Genomic DNA, 14,337 nt, shown 5'->3' with positions numbered 1-14,337 from the left:
TGTCTACACTGCAGCAGGGAGCGTGCTTCCCAGCCCAGGCAGGCAGACAAATGCTAGCTCTGCTTAAGCTAGTGCACTAAAAATAGCAGTCTGGACATCGCTGATTAGACGGCAGATTGGGCTTGCACCTCAAACTCATAACCAAGGGGCTGGGCAGGCTTCTACACAGAAGTTAGTGCCACTGCCCATGCTGCAACGGCCTAGGGTGACCAGACAGCAAATGTGAAAAATCAGGACGGGGGTGGAGGGTTAATAGGAGCCTATATAAGAAAAAGACCCAAAAATCGGGACTGTCCCTATAAAATCGGGACATCTGGTCACCCTACAACGGCCATGCTACTATTTTGAATGCACTAGCTTGTGCAGCGGTGGCGCGTTTGCATACCCGGGCTAAGAGGCACGCTCCAAGCTGCAGTTTAAACATTCTGTAAATGATCTGACATACTGTGCATGCTGCAGTACGCAGATACAATGAGGTCTGTTGAGCAAGTCGATTCAGGCTTAAAGGAAAACCGCAATGATTTGTTGTTGTTCCTTAGGGGTCAGTCCCCTCAACTCCCATTGACTTCAATACCTCACAGCATTGGGGTGCTAAATACATTATATATTCTTTACTATGAAAATAAATAACTATATCTTTTAGAAATATCTGCGCTGTCCTGATCACCATGACAGTGACTGGCAGCCTGTCTCTCTCTGAGCCCAATCCTGTCCTCCTTACGTATTAAAAACTTCCACTGACTGTATGAAATCAGAGACTTAACAAGTGCTGAGCCTGGACCCTCTGCTGGGAAGTAGGGGAAGAGACAGGAAATGTAGCTCAGTGTCTGAAAGCATGAAAAAAGCAGACTTTTGGCGTTTCTTTATGGTAAGTTCTCTTTTGGTTTCTTTTACATAATTGGTTAATCTAACATGGGTTTAACTGCACTGTTAAATCAACCAGTTTTTCATTTTAAAGATATTACTTAAGGGTATAAAAGGTGAAGGTTAATTGTCTAGGCACCTCCAAATAATACACACGCCAGTAAAACTAGCTGGAGCTATCCAACTCCCAACAGAAAAGCTCCCGTGGACTTCAGCGAGAGTAAGATTTGGCCTTATTGAGAACTACTCAAGGACCCAATGCACTGTAAAATTAGGACCACACCCTATCAGAACTGATGTGGTCTGCATGCAGAAACCAGAGAGGTCTTCCCATAGGGGATGATGTTGATGGAGCCTATGTTTCCTTTCACAGGTACCAAAACCAAGGAAGGGGTTGTGCACAGCGTGAGTTCAGGTAAGAGCACAGTCCCTACAGATTTGTGTAAATTGATAGCGCACTGTTATAAATATGGATAAGAATATAATTTCTACTGATATAAAGCAAGAGGAGTTTTCTTTTACACTTTAGAAGCCAAAGTACCATGGTTCCCAGAATGATTCTTTGGTGATAGAAATGCACTGCATGCTGGGACTCCTAAACAAAGTAACACAGGAAAGGCATCATGGAGGCTTCGATATTCGGCTCAGCATGTCAGAGAGTATGAGTGTTCTGCTGCTGGATGGGTCAAGGATGCTTGTCATTGGGCAATGTTGTAGGTTGTGGCACTTTTCAGTGCTGGAAGCAGGCCAAAAGGGTTTAATCAGTAGATCTAGTCAGAAAAATTCCGACAAAACATTTTTTCAACAGACTTTGCAGAATCATTGAAATCAAAACATTCTGTGAAGATTTGATTTTTGACCACGTTAATTTGGAAACCTGCTTGGTTTTCTCCCAGCTCACCCACCCAACTCCTTGGCAGCTTGCCTGGCAGGCTGTCTTAGAGTTTATGACCCCACTGCATCCAAGGTCCCTGGCTCCATAGCTGCTGACCAGATGGACTGCACTCTTGCTTTCACTGCAAATTTTGAAATTTTTGGTTTTCATTCTAATTTGGAACAAAACCAAATTTTGAAATATTGAAATCTTCTGTGAAACAGAATTTCTTTTCTCCAGCCAGCTCTATTCATCATCTAGAAGGGGTTTATAGGGAGGGTTTAGCTAGATGGAAAGGGGTTACAGAAGGGCAGTCCAGTTTGGCAGTCTACAATGGGCAAGATGACTTTTTTTTTCTTTTTTTGTGCTACTGCTTCTTGGTATAGGTTTGTTTTGCGATCTGCCCTTACCCTAAAGGTTGCCAGGTTGCAATACCCACCTATTCTTGAGGTAAGCGGCATGTGAGAGAATTAGTCTCAATGCACTGTAATATTAAACTGTTAGCATGTAGCCTGCATACAGAAAGTCCAAATAACAGATAACATGGGGCAAAATATTGCTGTGTTACCCTGCTGCAACCGTTGGCCCCATCCATTTCACTGATCCAAGCTAGCTCTGTAGACTGTCAATTATGATGTTATCCAGTTAAACAAAGACTGATTTTGAACTTCATTCACTAACTCTACTTTTTCTTGAACCTTTAGTTGCTGAGAAAACCAAAGAGCAGGCCAATGTGGTGGGTGAAGCTGTTGTGGCCAGCGTGAACACAGTGGCAAGACAGACTGTAGAAGGAGCAGAGAACATTGTAACCACTACTGGGATTGTAAAAAAGGTATGTTTGTTTTTTCAGAGACCTACAGGAAATAAGAGGCTTGTTTTGCATTATACTTCCTCGAACACCTGTTTAATGTGATGATTTTAAAAGAGGTATAATGAGTTAATACCTCCTCATATTTTGCTATGTAATACAGGTTAGTACAGGCACGTTGTTCATCTGCACATTGCTCAGAGCCCTTATATTCTAGGCAGCCAAAGTCATTAGTCACTTCTGAAATATCTTCATCTATAGGCCTAGAGATTCAGGTGATCAATACTTAGCCATATCACCCTCCAGCGTAAAGTATCTATTTTCCCATAAAACTATCTATATTTCTTCAGAGAGAAAGCTGAGGACTAAAGTTCTGATCACAGGATTGGGAGCCAGGAATTCCCAAGTTTTAACCCAAGTTGTGATATCTGTTCCCGTTATGGCTTAATGCAAACCAGACAAGCTCTCTGCATTAATTTCCCCCTTTTTTAAAGTAGACCTAATAATAATATTTTCCAGTGTCACAAGGGTGTTTTGAGAATGAGTCAGTTCATATTTGTAAAAAGTACAGGCCTTGGAACAAAATGTTCACGATACTCTGAACTACTACAGGTTTTAGAATCATCCAAGGCCCTAAAGTTTGTTGTATATTGATTAAAGATTGCATAAAGGCACCGAGTTCAGATTAAAATCTGAACCAGCCCAAGGGTTGTGGGTGTTCAGATCTAGAGTTATGGCTTAGCCAGCTATAGAGATAAGAATTAGCTACAATATTTATACCCAGATCTGGACCCATATCTCAAGCTTCTACAGAATTTGGAGGAGGCATCCTTGGACCTAAGGCTTTGGTTCAGACCCTTTCCTGGTATTGAAGTTTATTTTTTAAAACTTTATTTTCATTGTTTTATATAAAATATAAAGACATAATGAAACAAAACATATGTAAATACATGCACAAGATAGAAATACCACATAAATAACAAAATTCAACATTCATTATTTGTAAAACTTGGGGAAAAAAACAAAAACAAAGAAAGAAAAATCCTGAACCTGTAGAGGTCATGCAGGGCATCAGTTATTAAAGTGACTAAATAAGGGAGAACATAACTTACGAGGATCGGGGCCTAATATACACTAAGCTGCAAAAATGTATGCAGTAGTTTCATGTATGAACAGACATCCTCATATTTTTTCCAAGCATTACTATTAGACAGAGATGTTTTTTCCATGAATGCAGTAGTGCAGAGCTCACTAAGCCAGACTGTGTATGAGGAAGGAACTGCAGATTTCCATTTTCTCAAAATAACTCTTTTGGCCACTAAAAGTTATTGCAATCCATGTCTCAATGTTAACTGTTAATAGCAACTCACCCCTAAAATACACAAGCTTGGAGAAGGAAAAATAGCAACACTTACAAGTTTTTGAGAGCATTGAATTGTCAGCAATCCCTCGAGATCGAGGATGATGTTTCACAGGTTTTATTTTTCATGGGTCCTTTGGTGACTGAGGAATCCAATTCTTGAGCCACAGGCTCATTGGCAGACATTGCAGGTGGTGTTGGAAGACAGGATTGGGCTGCAATTGCTGCGTGACAGTCATCTATCCTTTCTTTTCTGGCGTTTTCTGCGACCAGGGCAAGGTGATTTTCTTAAAATTAGACGTTCCCTCTCTGACAAGTCTTTGCCAGTTATCCCTATCCTGTGCTGCTGTCTCCCAGAGTGCAGTGTTAATGCCACATCTCTTGATTTTATCTTGAGGGTGTCTTTAAAACATTTCTTTTGGCCTCCCCATTTCCTTTCTCCTTTGGTGAGCTGGGCATACAGCTGATGTTTTGGAAAGCGTACATCAGGCATGCGCACACAGTGCCCGCTCCACCTCTGCTGGTGCTGGATAATCAGGGCCTCAACACTGAAGATGTTGGCCTCTGTGAGGACACTGACATTAGTGCGATGATCCTCCCACTTTAGGTTGAGGATCTTCTGAAGAAAGTGCTGGTGCTGGTGTTCCAAGTTTTTCAGGTGTTTTTTGTAGTCTCTCAGCCATAGAGGAGTTGGAGTTACCACCACTTTATAAACTAAAAGTCTAGTATGTGTTGTGATGTTGTGGTTGTTGAACACCCGGTGAGATGGTCTTCCAAAGGCCAGGCTGGCACAGTGCATTCTGTGCTGAATCTCGACATCTGTGTCTGCCCTCTGTGAGAGATGTCTGCCCTCTGTGAGAGATGGCTGCCAAGATAGGCAAAGTATTCTACATTTTCCAGTTCTTCTTCTTTATCAATATAGATCTTCCTTGCTGGGTCTGATGATTGACCGGGGACTGGTTGGTGGAGAACTTTTGTTTTGACAATGTTCAGTGCTAGCCATAGGCTTTTAAAAGCGTCAGAGAAGCAATTAAGGGCTGTTTGAAGATCCTCCTTTGAGTGTTCAACTACAGCAAAATCATCTGCGTACTGGAGTTCGGTTATTGTTGCCGATATTACTTTAGTTCTGGCATGGAGACGAGAAAGGTTGAAGAGGTTGCTGTCAATCCGATATTGGATGCCAATGCCTTATAGTAGACAGTCTTGGGTTAATGTTTTCGTAGCTACTAAGAAAATGGAGAAAAGGGGGAGGGGTGCCAGTACACAACCTTGTTTTATGCCAGTTTGGATGACAAAGGGTTCAGGGATAGAGCCACTGCACAAGATGGAGGCAGTCATCTGGTCATGGAAGAGTCTTAAAATGGTGACAAATTTGCTTGGGCAGCCAAATTTTGACATGATTTTCCACAGAGTCTCATAATTGACTGAGTCGAAGGCTTTGGTCAGATTGATAAAGGCCATATACAGCTCCTGGTGTTGTTGTTGACATTTTTCCTGGATCTGCCTGGCTGTGAAAATCTTGTCTGTTGTGCCTCATGATGGTCTGAAGCCACACCGGGACTCTGGAAGTACTTCCTCTGCAAGAGAGAGCAGGTGATCCAGTAAGATTCTAGCAAGAATCTTCCCAGCATTGGAGAGGAGGGTAATGCCTCGATAGTTGCCACAGATGGCCCTGTCTCCCTTTTTGAAAATGGTGATGATGTTAGCGTTAGATAAGTCAGCAGGGATTTCTTCAGTGCGCCAGATTTTGAAGAGCAGCAGGTGAAGCTTGTTAGTCAGTGTTTCTCCCCCCACTTTCAGTACTTCAGCTGGTATGCCATCAGGACCTGGTGCTTTATTGTTCTACATTTGTTTCATTGCTTTGCAGACCTCCTCAGGTGATGAGTTGGCAAGAGTTTCCTAGATTGGGTGTTGAGGGATGGAGTCGATGGTATCGACAGTCACAGTTGATTCTCGATTTAGAAGCTTTTGGTAGTGTTCCTTCCAGCGCTCTTTAGACTCATAGACTCATAGACTTTAAGGTCAGAAGGGACCACTATGATCATCTAGTCTGACCTCCCGCATGATGCGGGCCACAAAGCCGTCCCAACCCCTTTCCCTTGACTCTGCTGTTGAAGTCCCCAAATCCTGTAGTTTAGAGACTTCAAGTAGCAGAGAATCTTCCAGCTAGCGACCCCCGCCCCATGCTGCGGAGGAAGGCGAAAAACCTCCAGGGCCTCTGACAATCTACCCTGGAGGAAAATTCCTTCCCGACCCCAAATATGGCGATCAGTAGAACCCCGAGCATGTAGGCAAGATTCTCCAGCCAGACCCTCATTGGCCATTGATACTATTTACCAGCGATGGCACGCTGTTCATTTGACTAGAATCATGTTATCCCATTAAACCATTCCCTCCATAAACTTATCTAGCTTAATCTTAAAACCAGACAGGTCCTTCGCCCCCACCGTTTCCCTCGGAAGGCTGTTCCAATATTTCACCCCTCTAACGGTCAGAAACCTTCGTCTAATTTCAAGCCTAAACTTCCCCACGGCCAGTTTATATCTTTAAGAAGGGTATTACCATCTTTGGATCTCAGAGGTGTATGGCCACATGAGCTTGGTCCTTACAGGGTCTTTGTCTCACAAAAAAGCTTTGCATATCATGTCTGTCAGCGAATGTTTGGATTTCTTTTGCTTTGTCCTTCCACCATTGTTTTTGATTTCTCGGATCCTCCTTTGAACTTCAGCTTTGAGCTGATGGGAAGAGCTCTGCTTCTGACTGGATAGTGGTTGGTTTTGCCAGTTGCAGAAAGCTTTTCTCTTCTGGTACAAAAGGACTGTAATCTCAGTGTTGTTGCTGCCAGACCAGTCCTGATGGCGGTGCGTAGCAAGGCCAATGGATTCCTTGCAAACCTCATGGATGGTCTGTTTTAGGACTTCCCAGTCTTCTTTGACACATGTGATGTCATTTTCAGGTGTGCAGATAGCCAGTTTTTCACTGAGGAGATTGGAAGTTCTCTTGGTGCACTGAGGATTGAAGTCTTTGGATGTTGAATTACCATCTGTGTGATTTGGATTGCTTTCTATGTTTTGGTGCAATCCTGATGGACATGACTGACCTCACCAGGCGGTGGTCAGTCCAGAAATCATTGGCTCCTCTCATGACACGGGTGATTTGGACATCTCTTAGATCCTGTGTTCTTACAATGACATAGTCTAGGAGGTGCCACTGTTTTGAGTGGGGGTGTTGCCAAGTTGTTTTGTGTTTGTTGCTTTGTCTGAAGACTGTGTTTATGATCACAAGGTCGTGCTCTGCACATTTTTGAGTAGAAGGATGCCACTGGAACTGGTCTTGCCTACTCCTTCCTTCCCAATGGTGCTACTCCATATGTTAGAATCTCAGCCAACTCTTACATTAAAATCCCTAAAAAGGATTATCTTATCTGTTTTTGGAATGGATGACACACATTTTATCAAGGCACATGATGACCATCTTGCGGTCACCGCCTGCGTGTTGGTCTGTGACTAGGGACTCCTGGTGATCACTTCTCCTATCCTCATCGCCACTCGCCCATCACTGCAGGACTTTTATGGGAAGGGGTGGGGGAAAAGTTCTTCCTGTGAAAGAAGCCTGAGTGTGAGTAGTTCAATGTGGGGGAGCTGATGTGCACTGGCAGACACACAAATCTTGGCAGAAGAGGCACCTGTGTCCGGTTGCAATGAGGTGCAAGATGACCAGGGGTTTTTCCTCCGTTATGGCCTTCGTCCGCCTTCACAGGTGTTGAGAGGTGATTCTGCTTCATCCGCCTGTTTGGCCGTTGAGGCCTTATACTGGGTTGTGTTGTGCTGGGCTGCCTGGTACCTCGCCTTCGACCTTACTGCCATGGGACTGACCCTACCAGGAGTACAGGACTCCAGATGGCATCACTCTTAGGGTCTTAAGTATATGCAAGCTTCACCACCACGTCAAGGTAGCAGCCCAAGATCACATCCATTTTTTGCCAGGTATAAAGGCTGCATGAAAGGTGCCTGTTTAATATCTTATTCTGGAAGAATCACAAGGATAAAAAACATGAAGTATCTTTCACATTAAGCCAGATATCCTCCCAGGTTTCTACTGGGACAGTAAGGCTTTTTCCCATTTTTCTTTGAGACTGAAATTGAAAGGGTAATGCAAAGCATTAAGCCACATATAAGTAATTCCTACAAAGTGACTTTTGTTTCCATATTTCTTAATGTGTTCTTCTAGAGGTGAAAGAGTTGAAACAGACCAACTGTCCTCTATCGTTGCATGAATCCTTGATCATAGCCACTGAAAGAAGGAACTGTGAGACAGTGATAGCTGATATTTGTTACATATATAGTGGAAGGAGGCCAGTCTGCCATCTTGTATTATATCTTCAATTTTATTAATCTTTTTTCTATCCAAATTGTCTTAAGCATGGGGTTGGCCTTGATCCTGAGGCATAGGTTATCCTGCAGTAGTACAAGAAGAGAATTAATATGATTGGATGTTGTAATCATCTTATCACATTGCAGGATTCCCTGGCAGATGCAAAGACTGGATTTTTCCTTAAGGGTGTGTGTAGCCTCTCAAGGCATATAAACGAAGAGAGGGCATTGTTACGCTTTTTTCAATCTCAAACTAGGCCAGTGTGTATACAGAGCTACTGGAGGGGAGCCACCTTACAATAGGGCACATTTGGAATGCTAGATAATATAGATACAGTAGAACCTCAGAATTACGAACACCTCAACAATGGAAGTTGTTCGTAACTCTGAATAAAACATTATAGTTGTTCTTTCAAAAGTTTACAACTGAACATAGACTTAGTCAGCTTTGAAACTTTATTATGCAGAAGAAAAATGCTGCTTTCCCTTTATTTTTTAGTAGTTTACAGTAGTACTGTACTGTATTTGCTTCCAGTTCCAAATGAGGTGTGTGGTTGACTGGTCAGCTTGTAACTCTGGAGTTCTGAGGTTCTACTGAACAAATCTGACAACCCCATGTCTCGATTTTTTTAAGGGTTTTGTGTGACAAGCGAGGCTTTTTTAAAATTTCATATAAATTAAATGATTATATATATATCTATATATAGCTATAGATATAAATCATCATTTAAATATCCTATTTGTATGGAATAAAAAACAGCCTTGCTTGTTATGATAAGCCTATTTATTTGAGCAAAAAGCAAGTGAGACACTTTGAAAGGCAACAGGCTAGTTATATAAGTCAAGCTTAGGCAGATACTCATTTTGGCTATTTCTGCTCTCCCCAGAAAGGCTAGAGGGAAGAGATGTCACCTCTCTATAGTCTTGGAAATTTCTTTTAATATATAGTCCATGTTTATAGAAACAATTTTGGGAAGATTAGGACAAATTTTAACACCTACATAAGTTATTTCCTGACATAGTTGAAATGGAAAATGATGAAACTGAGAAGAATCTGGTCTTTTGGATAGATCTATTGCTTGTGATTTATTCCAGTTAATGCAAAAAAACAGCAATATTTCCAAAAATATCAATGACATTCAGTAATGATGGGATTGATGAGGATAGATTCTTTAGCATATAAATTGATTTTGTATTTTCTTGTTTATAGTCACACCTTCAATGGCTGAGTGTTGACATATGTACATTGACAGTGATTTGAGACATTAAAAAGGAGGGGCCAGCCCTGTTGTCTCCCTCTTTCTAGTTGAAATGTGGGGGAAATAATTCTATTAGTTGATAGTGAAGAGAGGATTGCTGTTTATTTTAAGATTAAATGTAGTATGATAATATATCAAAACACCTTTAAGATTTGCTTCCCTACTTTTTGGATCTATCCTTTTTTACTCGAACAACTTTCCAAGATGGAGGAATATTTCTTATAAAAACCAGAGCTTTGGAGCTGTGCTCCGGCTCTGCTCCAGCTCCAGGCAAAAACCTGCAGCTCCACTGTTCTGGAGCTGCTCCACGCTCCAGCTCCAGGCTCCGCTCCAAAGCCCTGTTTTATTAAAAACACCTCGCCTGCGCCTACTCCCACTAAGTCCAAATGTAAATTCCCATGGACTCTAGTGGAAGCAAATTGGGCCACATTCTGGTGTCTAGGTGGTGGTGGAAGGCAGTTTGGTCTAAACAAATGTAGCAGTGTTACTGTTATACAACTATTTACACCTCATTATGGCTTTCAGCCTCTTTGAAAGCCAGATCTTTGTTGTAGAACTAGGAAAACAGCTATAAACAATTCTTGCAGATCATCTTCTACTTCATGTGTCTCTTAAACATATAATTAAGCCAACCCAAGAAAGAGACAGTATGTGCACATCTTAACTGGGACAGTACTTATTTGTCAACACTAGAGGGCAGGGTTAATTCAGACCCATTCTGAGTCCACGCTCAAAAGATATTTGACCCATAAAAGAGACAAGAAAATCTTCCCCTTGTTTTCCAATTTATGCCAATTTTGACAACAACTAAGCATCTGTTAATGAGGGCCGTGTGACCCAAATTATGCATTGATTAAGACAGGTTTAAACAAGACAGCTTCTGTTCTCAGATACAATGTGGAAGCTTTAGTTGGTTCCAGTCTTTGAATCATGTGGAAGAACAGAAAAACTCCCTGCAGGAAGGAAAAATTGTTCATTAGGCAAAATGCTTTCACAATGCGAAAGCAAAGAGCAACCATACTGCTATACTCTAGCCGTATGGAATCTAATATTTGGAAGTTCTTTGATAACTTGGTAGCTTTCTTTGTTCCCACTCCTTAGCGAGCTGCAGTCAACTGAGTCAACAGTTACTCAAACTAGACTCAGACGAATTAACGAGTTACAATCAAATGGAATTAAAACCTAGTGAGACTGGACAAAATTGTTCTAATCTTGTCAGACATTTAGGGCTAGATCCACAAAGGGACTTAGATGCCTAAGTCCAATATTTATGTGCCACTGAAATCCTCAAAACCCACACTCATCAGCTACCAACTAACCCTATAGGTGCCTGAAGTCCCCCACATACTTAAATTTCTGCTGGTGTGCACATTCCCACTGCCTAAATCCTGATGCCACCAAGCAGCGAGGCACCCAGCTCACACCTAAGCCCCAGCGGGATTCTCAAACTAGGCATTCCCTGACTGGCCCTGTCTGGTGGGTGTGCTCAGAGCACAGCTAACCCCCATAAAAGACAGCTGAGGAAGAGGAGGAGGTGGTGGTGCTGCCTCCCCCTTCTATGTAACAGACAAGCAATTAGAGCACTCTTGGGATGTGAGAGACCTGGTTCAAATCCCCACTGCCTGATTTGGAGGAAGGACTTAAAACTATGTCTCCCACCTCCGCTCACCAGCTCTAATCACTAGTTTATAGGATACTCTGGGGTGGGTCTCTCCCAGTCTCTGTTGAAACTATTCCACTTTGTATACAATATGAAAAAAAATATTCACTGAGCAGGGAGAGTGGGATCCAGGATTCTCAGGTGAGTGTGCTAACCAGTAGGCTATAGACAGGGCAGGCTCCAGGCACCAGCTTAACAAGCAGGTGCTTGGGGCGGCCAAGGGAGAGGGGCGGCACCTACGGCAATTCGGGGGCGGAAGGTCCCTCATTCCCTCTAGGAGCGAAGCACCTGCCGCTGAACTGCCGCTGCCGATCGCGACTTTTTTTTTTTTTTCCCCCCCAATTGCCGCCAATTTTGCTTGGGGCAGCAGAAATGCTGGAGCCGGCCCTGGCTATAGAATCATTCTCCCCCTCGCTCTGGACTTATAGCCTAAGCCCTGCCACCCTTATCGGCGTTTCCTCCTACTAGCTACCTTAGACAGCTCCCCAGGCAGGGAATGTGTATACAGAAGCTGGGAGGTATGATTTCCAGCTTGGGGAGACAAACACACTAGCTGTGATCAAGCTAATGTGCTAAAAATAGCAGTGTGGTGGTAGTAGTACAGACAGCAGCTCAGACTACCTGCCCAAGTACAATCCCATCTGAGGTCCTAGGTACATACTCCGGCAACTAGTCCAAGCCACTGCTCGTGCCACTGCAGCCACACTGCTATTTTTAGAGCACTGGCTTGATCATAGCTAGCGCATGTATGTCTACCTGAGCCAGGAATCAAACCTCCCAGCTGCTGTGTAGACATACTCTCTGTTTGCCAGCTTTTGTAAACCTGATTCTTAGGTGCATAACTGTAACCATGCATTGTATAGACAACCCGGGCAACTAACGCAGTGCTGTGGATTCCTCTAGGCAGCAGGACACTTAAGAGTTAGGCATTACAACACATACATCTCTTTGTGGAGCTAGCTCATAGTTTCTGGCTTTCCTGGCCTAACAGCCAATACAACATTATGTGAATCTAAGCTTTTGTGTAACACACAATCTTGATATTCCACATCCTGAGGGAGATGGTTAACAAAGGGGAAGAATAGCAGCCACTAGCTGTGTGTGCAGAGATCTTGGAACACAGGTACAAAGGAAAGAACTAGGAAATCATTTGAGCATGTGGGATCAGATTCACGCCAGCCTGGGGAAGGGCAGCTGGATTGGGGAGAGATGAATTGCATTTCCCTTTGTCAATAGGGATGAACCTGCCCCTTTGAGCATCAACTATCCCCTCACCATAGTGGTGGTCTCTCTAGGTCAAAGTGGAGGCACACTGGCAAGGTACTGTGAGGAAGCACCAAGTTCTCTGGTTATTAGAGGACTAAGGCTAGGTCTACACTACGGGGGCTGGGGGGGAGGGGTTGACCTAAGATACGCAACTTAAGCTACGTGAATAGCATAGCTGAAGTTGCGTATTTTAGTCGACTTACCTGGCTGTGAAGATGGCGGCGAGTCGACCGCTGCCGCTCCGCCCTCGACTCCGCTTCCGCCTCTTGCCGCGGTGGATTTCCGGAGTCGACGGCAGAGCGATCAGGGATCGATTTTATCGCATCTTCACTAGACGCGATAAGTCGATCCCCAATAGATCGATTGCTACCTGCCGATCCGGTGGGTAGTGAAGATGTGCCCTAAGTCTCCAGGGCTGTCTTTCTGGCATCTTCCATCAATGTCAGTTCATTTTAAATGAAAGAAAACAGACAGTTGATCAAGAGAGGACATGACTGGGGTGTAGAAACTCTATCAAGACACAGTGAATGAAGGAGCCAGTAAACTATTCAGGAGAGTACCTTGCTTCAAATAATGTGGGTGATAGGTACCACAGAAATACTGTAGGTAGAAAGACAGAAAACAGGGAGGCATAAGTGAAACAAAAAGGAGCCCGCAGTAGAGAAGTTCAGAAGAAACCTCTTTATCAGCAGAGTAACTAATGTGTGAAATAGATGTTACCAACAGCAACAATATGAGCTGCAATATATTGAAAAATATGCTGGAGAGATACTAAGAAGAATAAACATATAGCATATCAGTGTTGGACTGCTTGATGCTCCTTCAATCCTGAAAGTGTCAATGAGCACCTAAACCCCTGAAGTTTGAGGGACTTGGTCTGGGCAGTCTTGCTCCATTCCTTCCCTCCCCCTTTTAATTCTTACAGTCAATGCTAAAATCCTGATTCTGTTGTCCATTACATCCACATAACCCTCCTGACTTCAGTGGGATTGGCACAAGTAAATGAGACACGTATTTAGCTCTGACATGCCTTGCATTATTAAATAGCGCTTGTCTGACAGCATATTAAAGGAAAGACCAAGATCATCCAAATACCAATATATAGAACACGTAGTTCTGTAATCTGTGTGCTGTTTAAAAAAGGAGAAAGCGATTAATGTTATGAATAAACCCTGCTCATCTACCTTTAGCATGCTGGAGTCTATGCAAGGCTCCTATTCAGTGATGTTCTGGGCAAGAAATTGTGTAATTCCAGGGTTTGGCTTGGTTTTATACTGTGCTCGTCACTGTAGTAGTGTCCAAGCACATTCTGGTAGCTCATTAAGCAACATGACTAACATCTGTCACATATTGTTTCTTCTCATGTGATGAATGTTCCTCAGCGCTATTGAATTTGGGAAGTATTTCTCTCTGTCAGTTCAGATCTCTCTCTGTGGGACACATTGTTCCTGAGTAAGGTCTATTAGCATTATTATCAACCCCAGGGAGTGTGTGTTGGCATTTAAACTATGTGCTGCCAACTAGCTTCAATGGGAGATACACAACTAACATCCAGTAGAGAACTTTGAATACGTAAGGCTAAATTCTGCTCCTGGCTACACCCATGCAGTCGATGGGATTCAATGGATGCAGCTAAGCATAGCATTTGACCTTTAGCAGTTTGTAGCACCTGCTCCTCTCAGCTGTCTCATTAACTTGATAGCTACTAACAAACAAAGGGCCACATCCCATAAGGTGATGAGCTGCTTATATTTCCAGTGTCCTCAATGGGTGCTGAGAACACTCCTTACCCCACAGAAGAAAATGTGACTGAAATAGTTTTGGACCCAAGTAGAGTTACTGAGCACCTCCTGGGTGTTGCTGAATATCCTCC

At 43.2% G+C, this 14,337-nt stretch overlaps 1 protein-coding gene across 4 annotated transcripts in view; it reads left to right on the top strand.

The window, feature by feature from the left end:
- Positions 1–14,337, top strand: part of SNCG (synuclein gamma) — a 64,465-nt gene that overhangs the window by 42,846 nt on the left and 7,282 nt on the right. For all 4 annotated transcript variants that reach the window (XM_054034925.1, XM_054034924.1, XM_054034926.1 and 1 more), the window contains 2 exons: positions 1,238–1,279; positions 2,443–2,570. In XM_054034925.1, coding sequence (XP_053890900.1) covers positions 1,238–1,279; positions 2,443–2,570 — 170 coding nt within the window. The remainder of the gene's footprint in view (positions 1–1,237; positions 1,280–2,442; positions 2,571–14,337) is intronic.

Source organism: Malaclemys terrapin, chromosome 7 (assembly GCF_027887155.1).
Source record: "Malaclemys terrapin pileata isolate rMalTer1 chromosome 7, rMalTer1.hap1, whole genome shotgun sequence".
NCBI lineage: Eukaryota > Metazoa > Chordata > Testudines > Emydidae > Malaclemys > Malaclemys terrapin.
The sequence above is the reverse complement of the archived record's forward strand: the minus strand, read 5'-3'. Positions and strand labels throughout refer to the sequence as shown.